Source organism: Amborella trichopoda, chromosome 5, assembly GCF_054954075.1.
Source record: "Amborella trichopoda isolate Santa Cruz 75 chromosome 5, AtrichopodaSantaCruz75HAP2 v2.0, whole genome shotgun sequence".
NCBI lineage: Eukaryota > Viridiplantae > Streptophyta > Magnoliopsida > Amborellales > Amborellaceae > Amborella > Amborella trichopoda.
Window position 1 is genome coordinate 14,886,037 of NC_142340.1, and position 17,867 is coordinate 14,903,903.

Genomic DNA, 17,867 nt, shown 5'->3' on the forward strand with positions numbered 1-17,867 from the left:
TTGCCCTAAAGGTGATAGCTTATTATGTCTGAAACATACTTGGTTGATGACAAACTTTGGTCAATTGCCTAAACAGCCTACCAAATTAAAACTCCTTCAACACACTCGAGCATATCTCTTATATTTAAGTCGGCACAACGATATTTGCCAACATATCCACGCTTACAAGTTACCTACAACTGTTCTGAGATCTCGATGAGGCTGAAAAATATGTATGGGGTGCAACAGCACTTGCTTTCCTCTAACGTTCATTGTCTAAGGTCGTGGACGGGGATACGCATTTTAGTGGGTCAGAAACACTATTACAGGTAATACTTCTACTTTTTTTTTACATATTTACATATTTGCAGTCTTTTTGGCTTGAAAAAAAAATACTTCCACTTTTTTTTTGTGCAGTGTTAGATCTATGAGCATTTCCCAGCTATAGGCACCAAACCTAAAACTATTACCATAAAAATGCCTAGAGCTTGCAAGTGGAAGAAACATCCACGTTGCAAAGACCTATTAACAGCATTTGAGGACATCTCAATTGATATGGTTAGCGTTATGTTTTTGTTGTAAGTAACATGGTTAGTGTTAAAACATCTCAATTGATAGTATTTAATGCAAAGACCCATTAACGGTGTTGTGTTATATTATTGTTGTAGGTGAATTGGCAACCATATGAGGAGTACACCCCACTAGATATGCTCAGTAAAGAGAATGCATTATACCGATTATATCTGATAAATTTTCACCCTACTAGTTGGGTTGATGAGTTGGCTAGCGAGATAAGCGACTGGCGGCAACGAGAATGCAATGTTGTCAAGGCAACCACAGATAAATGTGGTGGAATGTCTACAAAGGATTATATAGCCTGATACAACATATCCACTCATAGATATGGAAATACTTCCTTGTGCCCCCCCTCACAGTCGCAATCAAATGTGCTCCCCCTCACAGGCCATGATGACGAGAGGATATTGGTATATTATTTCATTAAAAAACGGGCGGTTCGTGCAGATCCCGCCGGTTTTGGGCTGGCAAATTTTTGGGGTGTTACATATGCCTGTTAGAACACCAAAACCAAGACTAAACGGAACAGTGAAGATCCCGATTCCGTTCTAACTAACCAGTTCCGGTTTGAACCGGCCGTTTTTTCCAACACTTAAATAGACACCTAGAGCTCTAGGATCATGAAACCGAGAGACCCAAAATTCAGCCTTTTACTATTAGATAGGAAACCTAGCAATCTCACTTTAACCATATCTACCGTTTGGTCACTTCTAATAACTTCTAAGGACAAAAAGGAGGATGAACAACGTAAACTTAGGCCACGGTCCTTTACGGTTGAAGCTTCAAGTTTCGAGTGTCTTGGGCCAACTAGCCCGATCAAGTAAGTCTCTCTGTCTTTCCCATTTCTTTTAATCATTTTCATTAGATCTTAGTTAATTGCTTTTCTTTTTTCTTTTTTCTTTTAGTATTTTAATGCAAGGATCATGCCGGCGTTGCCGATGATCTTAGGGAGGATCTCTTTATTTGGATAGATCAACTTCAATCATAATTCGATTAACCCCACAACTCTATCAATTTAATTAACTAGTTTGTAGTGTCAGATTGGGGGGACTTTTCACTTAAAAATCTCTAAGATTTACACTGTAAACAGTACCATGTACAGGCCACTAGGGGTAGCAATCGGGTCAAGTCAACCCGATCTGGATCTAGGCCCGGCTCCAAGTTTTGGACTCAATCTGGGTTGACCTGGACCTGACCCAAACATATGTATACACATGTACACACATATATCTATACGTAGATACATATTTACATACATACATCCATATATATAATATTTTTTCAAAATGTTTTTGTTAGGCTCTAGACTGTCCGAGTTTTGTACCCGATGGTCGAGTCCAAGTCCAAAACCCTAGACCTGAATTGGGCCTGGGTCTACTAGTCTATCCGACCTGAACCACTGCCACCCCTAAAAGACGACCCGACCCATTGCCACCCCTAGAAGCCTTCGATATTCCTTGACCAACCAAGGCTATTGGGATGTGTGCACCAAAACAAGTGGGAGTATTTTGAAAGGACATTTTTAAAGTTCGGGGATTTCTCATGGACCGTCAACTTTAAGTTCACCTAACGATTTTAACCGAGAAAACTTTATTAAAAATATTAGGGGTTGTATACTACAAGATCAATTACAAGGAGGTCACAAACTCTCCTAGCCATTAGATATCAAATTGAATGGCTTGCGGTGTACCACAAAGTTTGAGAATTTATCTTGAGCTTTAATCTAGTCAATTACACACAATAAACCAATTTAATATCTAACGGACAAGAGTGATTGTGACCTCATTCTTTAAAAAGTAAATAATCTATTTGTTTACTTTTCCAAAAAATTAGCCATTCTGTTTTATATTAAGTATATGCTTGGAAGAAATGGACCCTTTGCCTGGGTGGTGAGGGTGGTGGACCCACAGTGCGGTATCAAAAACTCGATTATTATTCGTTAACATGTCAAAAATTTAATAGCATATTTGTTTTGTAGGAAATTGATTTTGAGGAGAGACTTTTTATGGAAAACGGGTTAGGATCGTGATAGTAAGACCCCACACTTTAGTTACCAGGCTGTGATTTTCGTTCCCACCAATAATATCAATGCACTAATACCTTCAAATAAGTTGACTCTTAATCTACTTGAAAAAACGGGTAAGAGCCTGTCTTCCTCATTGAATTATCCAAAAAAACAAAAGAAAACGAGAGACTTTTTCATTGGTCCACAACCATTTTATCCATTAAAAAATTAATATCATATTTATTTGAAAGGGTATACAATTAGACAATTCGCATTTGATACAAGGAGATTACAAATCATTATTGACCGTTAAATGTAAACTCAGGTACATGGGATGTATCATTGATTGGCCAATGAGCCCAAAACAAAATTTCTCAAATATTCTAACAGACTTCAATCTGGAGGATTTCGGATAAGAATAATTGTAAACTCCTTGTATGAAAAAGAGAACAGCTTTATAAGATACAATCATTTGCTATGTTGGAACCAATGTTTCGAAAAACGGATTGATGATCTTCCATATTAGCGGATCGGCCAGATTCAACCTTAAAACATTTTTAAAAAATCACAAAATATCCTTTAAAATTTAGCTTTTTAGGTTTTTTTTTAAAAAAGGTTATTGTATTGATTATTTTACTTTAATACAATAACCTTTTTTTAGAAAGAATCCTAAAAATATGTATATAACGAAAATGTTTCTCAACCCTAAGTTTTTGTTGTCCATTACATTCATTTTATGGTCAAATAATGAATTTACCAGAGGAGCATCATCTTCTTCTTCTTCGGCAAATGCACTCTTAACAGGTAAGACCAAGTCTGTATCATCCCAGCTTTTGGCATCCCATTCGTCATTCTCTTCTTCTTCATCTACTTCCACTTCTTGTCCCTCTTCTTCCATGTTATTCTCTTCAACCACATGCTCAACTTCCATTTTCTCGCCATTATCCTCTGCCACTGAATCCAACTCAACCTTCTCTATTTCCTGAACATCTGGCTGATCATCTACTACTGTTGTCTCTCCTGTTTCCACAGGGACCTGAGTGCTGGGTCCAGGCTTCTTCTTCTTGGACTCATACTTTGGCCTTTTTGTCACACCAGCACTAGTATCAGTGGGCATCCCACTTTGAGAAAGGAACTGCTCTCTCATCAATGCCAATCGGCGTGCCTCCTCCTTCTGCTTACCAGTCAATAGCTTTCCTTCTTGCTTCTTCTTTTGAAGCTTCTCCTTTTCTTTTTCCTTCTTCCTCCGTTTTGCCTCTTCCTTCTGCCTCTCAAGCTCTTCAAGCCTGAGCCTCTCTTCCTCCTCTTTCCTTAACCTCTCTTCCTCCTCTTTCTTCTTCTTCTCCTCCACTTCTTTGAGCCTTGCCAATCTCTCTTGCATTTCTCTCACATGCTTTGGCACCTTCTTATCAGCAGCAGCCTTGCTCTTGGCCTCCTCCTCTTTCGCCTTCTCCTCAACAGCGGCAGCTTTCTTCTCCTTCTCTTTCTCTTTCTTCTTTTTCTTCTTCTTTGCAGCTGCTGATTCCACACCCTCAGCATCACCATCCCCTTCTGCCAATTTGGGCTCCTCTATGATAATGCTTGTCTCTACAGAAGCAACATCTTTTGTTTGAACACTCTCTTCAGCTGGAGCAGTAGATTTAGTAGGAGGTGGTGGGGGTGCTGGTGCTGGTGCTGGTGCTGGTGCTGGTGGGCCTGCACCTAGCTCTGCAAGTATTTTGTCAAGGTCATCCTCCTCTTGTGCAGTCCTTCCACTCTTGTTCTTCTTCTTCTTTTGCGGTTTCTTAGAACCAAGGGAGGTATCTAACGGAGTAACACCATCCCCATCTGGTGTATCTTCATTTTCTTGTTTATTTGCCTCAGTAATTGGCTCCAAAGCCTCGCTTGTTGCAGGCTCTTGATCTTCCTCTGTTAAAGCAGCAGCAAAAGAGGAGTTGCTCTTTTTGGACTTCGACTTCTTTTTACCAGAGAACACAGGCATATCAGCTGCATCGTCTTTATCCTCTTCTGCAGGCTTTTCCTGGTCCAATTCAGTTGATGGAGAATATGGGTCATCCTCAAGAAAAGAGAGGCATGCCTTGATTCCCTTCTTTGATTTCTTCTTCCCTGTAAATTGCACAACTTCTTCTTCTACATCATTTTCTGTCTTTTTGGAAAGCCCCACATCATCAGAAGGTTCAACTGATATATCCAAGCCTAGATCCAAGGTTCTCCCTTTAGATCCCTTCTTCTTCTTCTTTCCAGTAAACTGTATCTCTTCTGATTCATCCAAATCCAAGTTATCTGTTACCGTGGATTCTTGCTCATCATCCATTGAAGCCAAGAGAGAGAATGCATCAGTTAATCCTAGTTTTTTCCCTGATTTCTTCTTCGAGTTCTTTGGTTGCTCGAAAACTACATCAGTTGCAGTAGTATCATCATCTCTCTCCGCAAAATCATCGGCCTCGTATTGCTTGTTGGACTTCTTTCCCTTCTTCTTGCCACCTTCCAACTGTTTTAAAGTCTCTTGTGGTGGAGCTTCATTAACAATACCTTCAATATTGTACTCATCATCATCAACCTTAAGATCCCTCTTCCCTTTTTTGTCTCTCTTAGATGGCTTCGAGTTCTTCTTAGAATCCATGGATTCTTGACTCATCGTATCCATCTCCTCTGCAACTTTTGCATCACTCGAGTGCTTACCATTGCCTAAGCCTTGCTGTTGATCTATCTGATCCTCAACAGAAACAGCTCCAATGGAGTATTCGTCATCATCAATTAAGCGGCCCTTCTTCTTATTTTTCTTAGTAGCCATGGAGACCCCTTGAACAGAGGGAAGGGCGCACTCTTCATCAAGTACAGAAGGCTTCTTCTGACCCATCGAATCAAAAAGTACTTGGTTTCCTCTAACTACGTAAATCTAAGACACTATTCAACCTGAAATTACAAACCATAAAACAATGGAATTGATTCCAGAGAGAAATCAAAATCCAGGAAAAGCAAGAGGTGAAAAAACCAACAACTCAGAAAGAGAGGACGCCCAAAGACCAAACCCCTCCAAATGAAATAAACACACAACCCACATAGAGAAAGATTCAGAAAAAAATACATGTTAGCACTGTGATATGAATCTGCTAAAATTCATAGTAGAAGGTAAAACCAACGAACCAAATCACAATAGAAAAAGAAGAAAAGGAAAAATAAAACAGATTTCAGCAGACAAATAAAAGAGAAGGTCCAAATAGAAGAAAAAAATGACAGATTTCAGCAGAGAACTAGCAAAACGTTTACCTTCATGAAAGGTACCCTCAGAAACAAATAGAAACAATCAATCAAAGAGAAAACCGAAAAAGCTTTCAATCAGAAAACAAGCATAGACCCAATTACAATAAATAGTGGGTATCGCATAAACCAAAAGAAGAGTATCAATTAAACAAAAAAAGACAGCAATTTTCAATCAAAACACAACTACAGATCGAACTCACAACAAGAGAAAGCGAACATCAATCAACAAAAAAAAGCCAAATGTTTTCAACAAAATAAGTTACATACCAGAAAGAGCCAGGCTTTCAGACAGGAAAGAAGTTGGGCACTCAAACCTAACAGCAGAACTCTCTTGATAAACGAATCGAATAGAGAGAGAGAGACAGAGAGAGAGGAGGCAATGGGCAACAGTGAGCAGGTCTATGCGGTTACCTCCTTCAAGAGAGAGAAAGGAATAGGCGAAGAACCTAGAGAGAGAAACACTGCGAAGAACCTAGAGAGAGAAACACTGCGAAGAACTAGGGGGCGTATTTATAAGGAAGATAGGAAGGAGAGGTCTCTTTGTCCAGGTTTCCAATTAATCTATACGGTAGAGAGAGATTACGATGAAGATAATTAGATATTATAATTACTAATTTTTCAATTTTAAAAGTTTAAATAGAGTCGATGCCCTAAACAATCAAATTAGAACCCACTTGTAAAAATTTCACTAGAAGAAGTTGTTTTTGATGTTCAAATATCTTCAAAATTTCACTAGAAGAAGTTGTTTTTGATGTTCAAATATCTTCAAATTGATCATCTCGACGTCAAGTTCCATCCACGTAAAAAAGAATGAATTTTAAGTTTTAAAAATAATACCTATTATAAAACATTTTTTAACCATCAATTTTCAATTCAAGTTTTTATAAATGTACTTACCTACACTATTTTTTAAGCTTTAAATTTTATAATTAAAAATAAAAATATATTTTAATGCGATCACAAAGTCTTCCAATATGGAAACCACATTTCTCGACTCTACTTGAAGGTGTATTTTACTTGATTGTTTAGAACCTTGGCTCTTTCATTATACTATGTTTTTTTTTATTTTTTTTATATTATCCTCACTTATTGAAAATTAACAATTACTAATTTTTTGTTTTTTCTTCAAAGTGATTTTCATTTGGACATATTTTGAATATTTGAAATTATATAAAAATTTTAATCGGAGTGCAACTTTAGATACTAGAAATCTGAAGCCTAGACTTTTCGATTTTCAAAATCCAAAGTGATTTTGATTGTTTCTCTAGGGTCTATTAGGGTACATGGATTTTAAAGCATAGATTTTTAATATCTTGGATATTGTTAGGATACATGGATTTTAAAGCATAGATTTCTAATATCTTGGATATTGTTAGGGTACATGGATTTTAAAGCATGGATTTATAATATCTTGGTTATTGTCAAAATCGACTGATTGGATGGTTTAATGATTGGGATACTTAAAAGGAAAATTGTAAAACCCCCTCCAAAGTGACTTTTTACTCATTTTACCCCACCCAACTATTCTTAGCAACTACCCAAACAAAAGTTCATTTTTTTGGGATGAAAATATCCTTCCCTCACATAACAAATTTTTTTGGGACGAAAATGTCTTTCCCTCACATAACAAATTATTTGGTTGGAGAGGGTGGCGGTTGGGCTATTATTTTTGCCAAAATGGCAATAATAGCCCGAAATGGCGGGTCAAGAGTTTCATGATGCCATTTCATGGTAGCAGTTCGGTAATTATTTGTTGCTGGAATGGGCAGTTCGGTGTTTTTGAAATTGCGTTCTGGTATCTTAAAAGGGTAGTCCGGCATTTTGATATGGCGGTCCGGCATTTTGATGTGGCGGTCGGGCATTTGAAATTGCGTTCTGGCATTTTGAAAGGGTAGTCCGGCATTTTGATATAGCGGTCCGGCAGGCAGGCATTTTGATATGGTGGTCCGGCATTTTGAAGGGGCGTTTTGAAGTAGCAGCCCGACGTTTTGAAGTAGCGGTTCGGCGTTTTGAAGTGAGCAGTCCGTCATTGTACAAGTGCGGTCCCTCGTTTCCTTTTATTGAGATATGAAAATGATTTGTTACACAAGGGAAGGGTATTTTTGTAAAAAAAAATTAACTTTTTGTATAGGGGATATTTGCTAGGAAGCGATTTTTTGTGGGAAGTTGTTCGTAAAGTTGGGTGAGAGGTAAAGTGCGTACAAAGTCCATTTTGGGGGGATTTGCAATTTTCCCTACTTAAAGTAAGGAAAATCACAATAATATAAATAAGACTTACTTTTTCATGATTTCATTTCCACACCAAAACCTGTTTTTTTGCATTTCCAATGGCCATAGATTTCACTTATTGGCTCCCTTGGCCAAGGAACATTTAGTAGGTCTGAAAATTTTAGAGAGAAAAAATACTTAAATTTTTTTAAAGAGATAAACTATCTCAAAATTTTTATAAATAAAAACTATCTCAAATTTTAACTTTTACATAGAGAAAGTATGTTAAAATTTTAGAGAGAGAAAGTACCAATTTTTTAGAGAGATGGACTATCTCAAAATTTTAGAGAGAGGAATTATCTCAAATTTTAACTTTTAGAGAGAAATTATCTCAAATTTTAACTTTTAGAGAGAAATTATCTCAAATTTTAACTTTTAGAGAGAGAAAATATGTTAAAATTTTAGAGAGAGAAGGTATGTAAAAATTTTAGAGAGAGAAAATACCAAAATGTTTTAGAGAAATAAACTATCTCAAAATTTCAGATAGAGAAACTATCTCAAATTTTAAGTTTTAGAGAGAAACTATCATATTTTAAAGAGAGGAAGTACATGCAAATTTTTAGAGAGATAAACCATCTCAATTTTTACAGAGAAAAAGTATTTCAAAATTTTTAAAGATAGAAAAAATCTCATATTTTAATTTTTAGAGAGAGAAACTATATCAAATTTTGGAGAGTACCTAAAAAATTTTAGAAATAGAAACTATCTCAAAAAAATTAGAGAGATAAACAATATCAAATCTTAAGTTTTAGATAGAGAAAGTATTCTTAAAATTGTAGCGAGAGAAAGTATTTTTTGAAAGAAAGACCTACAAATTTTTTTTTTAATAATAATCACCCATTATAATTTTGACAACAAGATCACTAACATATGGTCTTATTACAAACAATAGAAATTCCAAAAATAAATAACACATCAATAAAATAAATCTCAACTACTTGATACCATTCATACAACCTAATACTGTGTTTGAGAATATAAAATAAAAGAACAAACAAATAATAGAAAAGATGCCAGAGATTACCTTAACTGGGCTTTTTACACCCAACATCGAGTCACCACATCCAATGGCGTGGGATCTACGGTCTAGTTTCAATCTCAAATCAGGATAACTGATTTCGACCAAACTAGGTAACCACCCCTAACTTTAAAATAATTAGGCTCAAACCCTAATTTTCCTAACCCTTAGATTAGATCATGAGAGAAAGAGAGTATTTATGTTGAGGCGTGTCCCCTAGGGTCTTTTTAGGAGAGAGAGAGAGAGTAGAGAGAGAAATCATAGAGTAGAGAGAGAGGGGTGTGGCCCCTAAGGAGGAGAGAGAGAACTTATGGGAGAGAGAGATGTGTAGAGATTGGGATCCTATGTATAGTGGACATTTAGGTTTAGGGTTTCTTAAGATATTCCCATAGTTTGCCTCTTTCATGGAATTGAATCTAGATCGTTGATCAAAGTAACTTGTGGGGTGAGAGATCTGAGCCATCCATTCCATAGATAGGCCATCAACATTATAAAATGTGCTTGAACCATTATCCCCCTTTCTTTAAACCATTTTCCTATGAATATATTTAAATAAAATAAATATTATGCATTCCATAAAATTGCATGATCCATGTCACATATTCCATAAAGATATATCAAATAAATAAATACTACCAAAAAAAATGAGGTCAATATTCCCCTATCAAGATTTGACCACATGCCACAAATCAAAGTTACTATATTTAACAAACTTGAACACAAAGTAACAAGAGAATCCAAAGGGTTGGGCGTGCCACCCATTTGTGGCACATGTGGGCCCCCACTCCTATGCCACATGGTGGGCCCATGTACAGTTTGAGCCCCTATAGAATTTTATAAAAAAATTTAAAATTAAATAAAACGAATTAATATATATTTGAATTTTTACAACTTTGTAAAATCAATAACTTTATTTTTATAAGTCCAAAAATCATAATTAAAATATTGAAAGATTCATAAAAATTCAAATAATGAAACTAAAATTATTTCAATAATAAAATGAACACAATTAAATTAATATGATGGGAAAATGATCCATATGGTTTTAAAAATTCAATCTGTAATAAAGGGGTACTTCACTTTCAACTGTCGACTACAGACCACACTAGCTTTATCGAACCAACACAGTGTTTCCCATGACCGACAGTCCAAGTAGGGGTTCATTAGCGGGTCACCAAAGTTAAGTCGATAAATCAAGGGGTCGCAATCTCAGTCAGTGGATTACAGGTCCTCCCCTAGAGACGAGTCAAGGTCACAGTGACCTGATGCGACCATAGCTCTATGACGCATAGGGGTATCCCTCGCACATGCATACGCTTCACCCAAAGGTGGATATCTGGTTTTCCTGAATGATCTATCAATATGCATACTGTGTGATGAAACATGGATGAGAGGTTTTGGCCACTGACTCAGTAGGCCACTGTCACACTCCAAGAATTTACAGTACTGTTATTCTTGAGATGTGACAGACAAAACATATATACATATATTGATAGGACAAATTTACAGTGGCGAGGTCTTACAAAGTAAATAAAGAAAGCTAGCACAACAACAGTATCTTCCACAGTTGATCTTGACTAGCACTCAAAATGAATCCGCAGTTATCTTGAAAAAATGTTTACCATAGTTTGATAAGTTTGGCTACTCAGTAAGTGATCATCATAATCCTAAAAATAATCATAATTGAAAGATATCAATATTTTTCAAAATGAGATCTATTAACAGAAATGCATCAACAATTTCACTTTCAATAAATGCATAATTAAGTATAATCCGAGTAATTGAAATGCTTATAACACTTTTAACGGCAGTACATAATTCAAAGGATTTCACAAAATACCCTACTGGCATCCCAAGTAGGTCACCTATATACCCCATCAGCGTCCTGATGGGTCCACTTAATCCCTATCGGCGTTTCAGATAGGTCCACTTAATCCCTGCAGGTCCACTTATACCTCACCGGCGTACCGGGTGAGTCCACTTAATCCCTACCGGCGTCCTAAATAGGTCCACTTATACCTCACCGGCGAACCGGATGAGTCCACTTGCATACTTAAACTATTTCTAAATCTCTTTAAACATTCGAAAGCAGCAACATCATGTACTCAACATATCACTGAAATCATTAATATGAATTTCACTTAAACCATTAATAACAGTCACTCTCTATAACATTTCAAAAATAATCAATCAAATATTTTGGGCTCAAATTTAGAAAGGTAGTAGTTTGTAAAGGCATTCTAGCATAATTGCCAATTTAATATGTATAGAAAAATTCTTATAAAAATTCAAGAATACGGAATTATCACAATTTATGGGATATCAATCCACAAATAAGCATTTCACAACAATACTATAATCAATTGCAAAAATGTCAATTTTTTTAAATAATAAGGCAGTCATTTGCACATGAATTTTGCAATGTCCAAATATTCAAAACAATAGAAAGAAATATCACAATTTTACTAAAAGCAGAAATATCACATTTATTTCTAACAATAAACAAGAAAAATAAATAAATTTATTTTTCTAATTTACAGCAATCAAAATTTCTAACATAGATAAAATATCACAATTTTTATTAGAAAGATTATTTTTCAAGATAATGAGGTCACATGCGCATAAAATTTATCGCGCCTAAAATTCATGATAATAAGCAGAAATAATTATTTCATTTCATTTTTAAAAAGAATGGATTATTTTTCGAGACAATGGGGTCAATTACACACAAAACTTATAAAATAAAGATCCTGGACGGAAATATCACTATTTATTAAAAACAGACTATTTTTCAGGAAGACGATGTCACTTACTCACAAATATTTGAGAGGGAGCTTCCGATAAAAATTCGGTTCGAGAGAGGAGTTCACTGTGTTTCGACCAGAGAGAGAGAGATCTCGAAATTTTTTTAGGGTGGGAGTGCTCACCTCCCCTATTTAAATTCTTATAACGTATTATTATATTATTTTATTACGCTCTACCTCATACCTGAGGTGTCGCGTTAAGAGTCTGCTTTTAACATACGAAAACCACGTCCACTAAAGGACGTGGCAAGCAGCAAGCAGCAAGCAGCAAGCAGCATCAGGCAAAAGCAAAAGTTTAAACCGAAGTAAAAACTTTTGAAAATAGTAATGGTCCCCAAGGACCATCATACTCAAACAGACCATCACCTATTTAAAAGCATCTTTTCTCCTTCTTTTTTTTTTGAAATTTTAAGATTGTTACATTCTTCCCCCCTTAAAGAAATTTAGTCCTCTAAATTTGTGTACCTGATTACTGAAAAAGATAGGGGTATTTTTCTCTGATTTCGTCTTCTCGTTCCTAAGTCAACTCTTCTCTTGAATGGTACTGCCATAATACACGGACCAAAGGTATCTCCTTGTTACTCAACACTTGCACCCTTCTATCCAGTATCAAAATTGGCTGCTCAATGAAGGATAGGTCCTTCTTGATCGGTAAAGGTTCATATTTTAAGATATGGGATGGGTCGGGCTGATATTTTCGTAGTGAAGATACATGAAAGACATTATGGACATTTGCCAATTCGGGTGGTAAGGCAAGTCTATAAGCCACACCTCCGATTCTTTCTAGGATTTCAAATGGTCCGATGTAACGTGGGCTCAACTTCCCTTTCTTGTCGAATCTCATAATGCCCTTTATTGGTGAGATTTTTAGGAAAACTCGATCACTTTCCTCAAATTCAAGATCTCTCCTTCGGTTATCGGCATAACTCTTTTACCGACACTGAGCTGTCCTGAGCCTTTCACGAATTAATGCTATTTTATCCGTGGTTATCTGGACAATTTCTGGCCCCAAAAGCTTTCTTTCACCAACCTCGTCCCAACATATGGGTGACCTGCATTTCCTTCCATACATGGCTTCATGTGGGGCCATCTGAATACTGGCATGGAAGCTATTATTATAAGCAAACTCAATCAGGGGTAAATGGTCATCCCAGCTTCCTGTAAGGTCAATAACACAGGCGCTCAGCATATCTTCTAAGGTTTGGATGGTCCTCTCCGATTGTCCATCAGTTTGGGGGTGAAAGGCAGTACTAAAGGTGAGTCTCGTATCCATGGCTGACTGTAGTCTAGCCCAAAATTTAGAAGTAAATCGAGTATCCCTGTCTGATACAATACTGATAGGAACTCCATGCAATCGCACTATTTCCTTAATGTACAACTGAGCCAATCGATCCAAAGTGTACGTCGTGCGAATCGGTAGAAAGTGGGCAGCTTTGGTCAACCGGTCCACAATGACCCAAATGCTATCATGTCCTGAATTTGTTCTAGGCAAGCCAGAGACAAAATCCATAGAGATGTGCTCCCACTTCCATTCTGGCACGGGTAAAGGCTGCAACAACCCAGCGGGCCTTTGATGTTCAGCTTTTACTTGCTGGCATGTTAGGCATTTAGACACAAATAGTGCTACCTCTTTTTTCATATTATTCCACCAAAAGGTTTTCTTCAAGTCCTGATACATTTTAATACTTCCGGGATGTATCGTATAACGAGAATGATGTGCTTCTTCTAAGATAGCTTTCTTTACACTCTTATCATTCGGGACACAAACCCGACCTTTGAATCTTAGCAAATCCTCACTACATATAGAGAATTCATCTCTCTTTTTTTGCTTCACCTCTCTATAATTGTTATAAGCTGAGGGTCTTTCTTTTGTGCCAATCGAATCTGTTGGATTAATTGGGGTTTCGCCTTAATATTGGCAATCATACTTACCACACCATTAATGGACGGAGTTGGATGCCAATCCACTATTTCCTCTAACAATCGCATTTCTTGGATCATTAGATGAGCTAAGACTCCCGTAGATTTTCTACTTAGAGCGTCGGCCACAACGTTAGCTTTTCCTGAATGATAATGGATTGTACAATCATAATCTTTTAAGAAATCCATTCATCTTATCTGCCGCATATTTAAATCCTTCTGAGAGAAAAGGTATTTCAAACTCTTAGGATCCGTGTATATTACGAATTGCTCACCATATAGATAATGCCTCTATATTTTCAAAGCGAATACTATTGCAGCTAGCTCCAAATCATGAATTGGATATTTTTTCTCATATTCTTTCAACTGTTTGGATGCATATGCCACTACTTTCCCATATTGCATTAATACACAGCCCAAACCTTTATGTGAAGCATCACTATAAATCACAAATCCCCCACTCCCCTCAGAAATAGTTAAAATAGGTGTTGAAGTTAATCGAACTTTTAGTTCTTGAAAACTCTCCTCACATTCACTTGTCCACTCAAATTTGACATTTTTCTGTGTCAATCGAGTCAATGGGATTGCGATTCGAGAAAATCCTTCTACAAATTTTCTGTAATATCCTGCCAATCCCAAAAAGCTTCGAACTTCAGTCACATTACTTGGTTGTTTCCAATTAACAACGGCTTCAACCTTTGAAGGATCAACTGATAGACCTTCCTTTGATATGACATGTCCTAAAAATGTCACTTGTTCAAGCCAAAATTCACATTTACTAAGTTTAGCATACAATTTCTTTTCTCTTAATATTTGCAATACCATTCTTACATGCTGCTCATGTTCCTTCTGATTCTTGGAATAAATTAAAATATCATCGATGAATACCACAATAAATTTATCCAAAAAGGGCTTAAAGATCCGATTCATCAAATCCATAAATGCTGCTGGTGCATTGGTTAATCCAAAAGGTATGACTAGAAATTCATAATGGCCATACCTTGTTCTGAAAGCTGTCTTGAGTACATCTTCACTTTTAATCTTAAGCTGATGGTATCCAGATCTAAGATCAATTTTTGAAAACACTTGTGATCCTTGTAATTGATCAAATAAATCATCAATTCTAGGTAATGGATACTTATTTTTCACTGTCACTTGGTTCAACTGTCTATAATCAATACACAATCTCATAGTCCCATCTCTTTTTTTGACAAATAGTACTGGAGCACCTCAAGGTGACACACTGGGCCTGATAAAACCTTTATTTAATAATTCTTCCGATTGTTGTTTCAGTTCTTTAAGTTCTGCAGGAGCCATTCTGTAAGGTGCCTTAGAAATTGGTGCTACCCCTGGCAATAATTCAATGGAGAATTCAATTTCCCTGTCAGGCGGTAATCTTGGCAATTCTTCAGGAAAAACGTCGGGAAATTCTCGGATAACCGGAGTGGAATCCAAATGAATTTCTTCGTTCCTATCTTATTTGATATAGGCAAGAAAGCCTTGACACCCTTTTCGAAGGAGGCGATTAGCTCAAATACAAGAGATTAAATATGATGGGGAGTCTTCTTTGACACCATTGAAGTAAAATACTGGTTGATTCGGAATACTAAAGGTAACAATTTTCTTATAACAATCAATACTTGCATGGTATGCAGAAAGCCAATCCATGCCTAAGATTACATCAAAATCTTGAATTTCCAGGAGTATTAAATCAACCAACAGTTCCTTTTCTTCTATCTTTATTACACATGATTTGTACATTATATTAGTGTTAATTGAATCTCCCATCGGTGTGGCTACCTCTAGAATGTATTCCAATTGTTCTGGTTCTACCTTTAAGTGGCATGCAAAGTGTTGTGACACAAATGAATGAGTAGATCCAGGATCAATCAAAACATGAGCTACTTTTTGGAAGATAGTAAGAGTACCTTGGATCACTGATTTTGAGGCCTGAGCGTCTTGCACGGTAATCGCAAATACTCTTCCCTTCATCTGAGGCTTTGGAGCTATCTCTCCCTGCTTTGGAAGCTGTTGTGTCTGTAAGCTAGGACATTGTTTAATCTGGTGTCCCAATTTTCCACATTTAAAACAGGCTCCGGTATTCCTATAACAAGGGCTTGATCCATGGATTTTCCCACATTTTCTACATGGTTCTATTGGGTTTTGAAATGGCGAGGGCCTTGGCTTCTTGTTTGGCCTTTCAAACTGTTGTCGATTAGATGATGTAGGTCTAACATGACTGTTCTGATTTTTAGTCTTTTGGTAATCTTCAAAATCTTTTTCGACAATTTGGGCACGATCCACTATTTCAGCATAAGTTCTTAATTTCAAGACTGATATTCTGCTTCTAATAGCTGGCTTGAGACCCCTTTCAAATTTCTTCACCTTTCTTGCCTCATTGTTAATCATATGTGGTGCAAACCTGGCCAATTCAGTAAACTTGACCTCGTACTGTGCTACTGTCCTATTTCCTTGGATTAATTCTAGAAATTCCATTTCTTTTTGGTTTCGAATAAAATCTGGGAAATATTTTTCATTAAATGTCTCTAGAAATACTTCCCAAGTCAATGTTTTATTTTCTTTGACCAATACTCCTTTTGCCATTCGCCACCAGTGTTGTGCCTCACCTTCTAACATAAAAACTGCCAAGGCCACCTTCCTATCATCAGGACATTCCATAACCTCGAATATTTTTTTCAATTGTATAATCCATCCCTCGGCTTCCAGTGGGTTTACAACACCCTTAAAGAATGTGGGTTTAATTTCTTAAATTGTTCGATATTGCTCCCACCATTTCTTGTAACTGACTGCCTGGGTGGATTGTTGTTTTCCATCTGATGTTGCATTAGAGCAACCATATTTTCCGAGGCTTTGTGAAAATATGGATCTTGACTTTATCCCGGTCCGTACACACAATAAATGTAATTTTAAATACATTCTTTTTAAATTTCCTAAGGATCTTAAACCTATTGCTCTGATACCATAATTGTCACACTCCAAGAATTTACAGTACTGTTATGCTTGAGATGTGACAGACAAAACATATATACATCTATTGATCGAACAAATTTACAGTGGCGAGATCTTACAAAGTAAATAATGAAAGCTAGCACAACAACAGTATCTTCCAAGGTTGATCTTGACTAGCACTCAAAATGAATCCGCAGTTATCCTGAAAAAATGTTTACCATAGTTTGATGAGTTTGGCTACTCAGTAAGTGATCATCATAATCCTAAAAATAATCATGATTGAAAGATATCAATATTTTTCAAAATGAGATCTATTAACAGAAATGCATCAACAGTTTCACTTTCAATAAATGCATAATTAAGTATAATCCGAGTAATTGAAATGCTTATAACACTTTTAACGGCAGTACATAATTCAAAGGATTTCACAAAATACCCTACTGGCGTCCCAAGTAGGTCACCTATGTACCCCATCAGCGTCCTGATGGGTCCACTTAATCCCTATCGGCGTCCCAAATAGGTCTACTTAATCCCTGCAGGTCCACTTATACCTCACCGGCGTACCGGATGAGTCCACTTAATCCCTACCGGCGTCCCAGATAGGTCCACTTATACCTCATCGGCGAACCGGATGAGTCCACTTGCATACTTAAATTATTTCTAAATCTCTTTAAACATTCGAAAGCAACAATATCATGTACTCAACATATCACTGAAATCATTAATATGAATTTCACTTAAACCATTAATAACAGTCACTCTCTATAACATTTCAAAAATAATCAATCAAATATTTTGGGCTCAAATTTAGAAAGGTAGCAGTTTGTAAAGGCATTCTAGCATAATTGCCAATTTAATATGTATAGAAAAATTCTTATAAAAATTCAAAAATACGGAATTATCACAATTTATGGGATATCAATCCACAAATAAGCATTTCACAACAATACTATAATCAATTGCAAAAATGTCAATTTTTTTAAATAATAAGGCAGTCATTTGCACATAAATTTTACAATGTCCAAATATTCAGAACAATAGAAAGAAATATCACAATTTTACT

At 36.4% G+C, this 17,867-nt stretch overlaps 1 protein-coding gene across 1 annotated transcript; it reads right to left on the reverse strand.

Moving 5' to 3' along the window:
- Positions 1-2,771: 2,771 nt before the first annotated feature.
- On the reverse strand, positions 2,772-6,317 carry LOC18437102 (uncharacterized). The gene is made up of 2 exons (XM_006847319.4): positions 6,092-6,317; positions 2,772-5,476 (listed from the first exon to the last, which is right to left on the reverse strand). Exon 2 carries the CDS (start codon positions 5,418-5,420, stop codon positions 3,189-3,191), a length of 2,232 nt encoding a protein of 743 aa, XP_006847382.2. The 5' UTR covers positions 5,421-5,476; positions 6,092-6,317; the 3' UTR covers positions 2,772-3,188.
- Between the last annotated feature and the right edge of the window lie 11,550 nt (positions 6,318-17,867).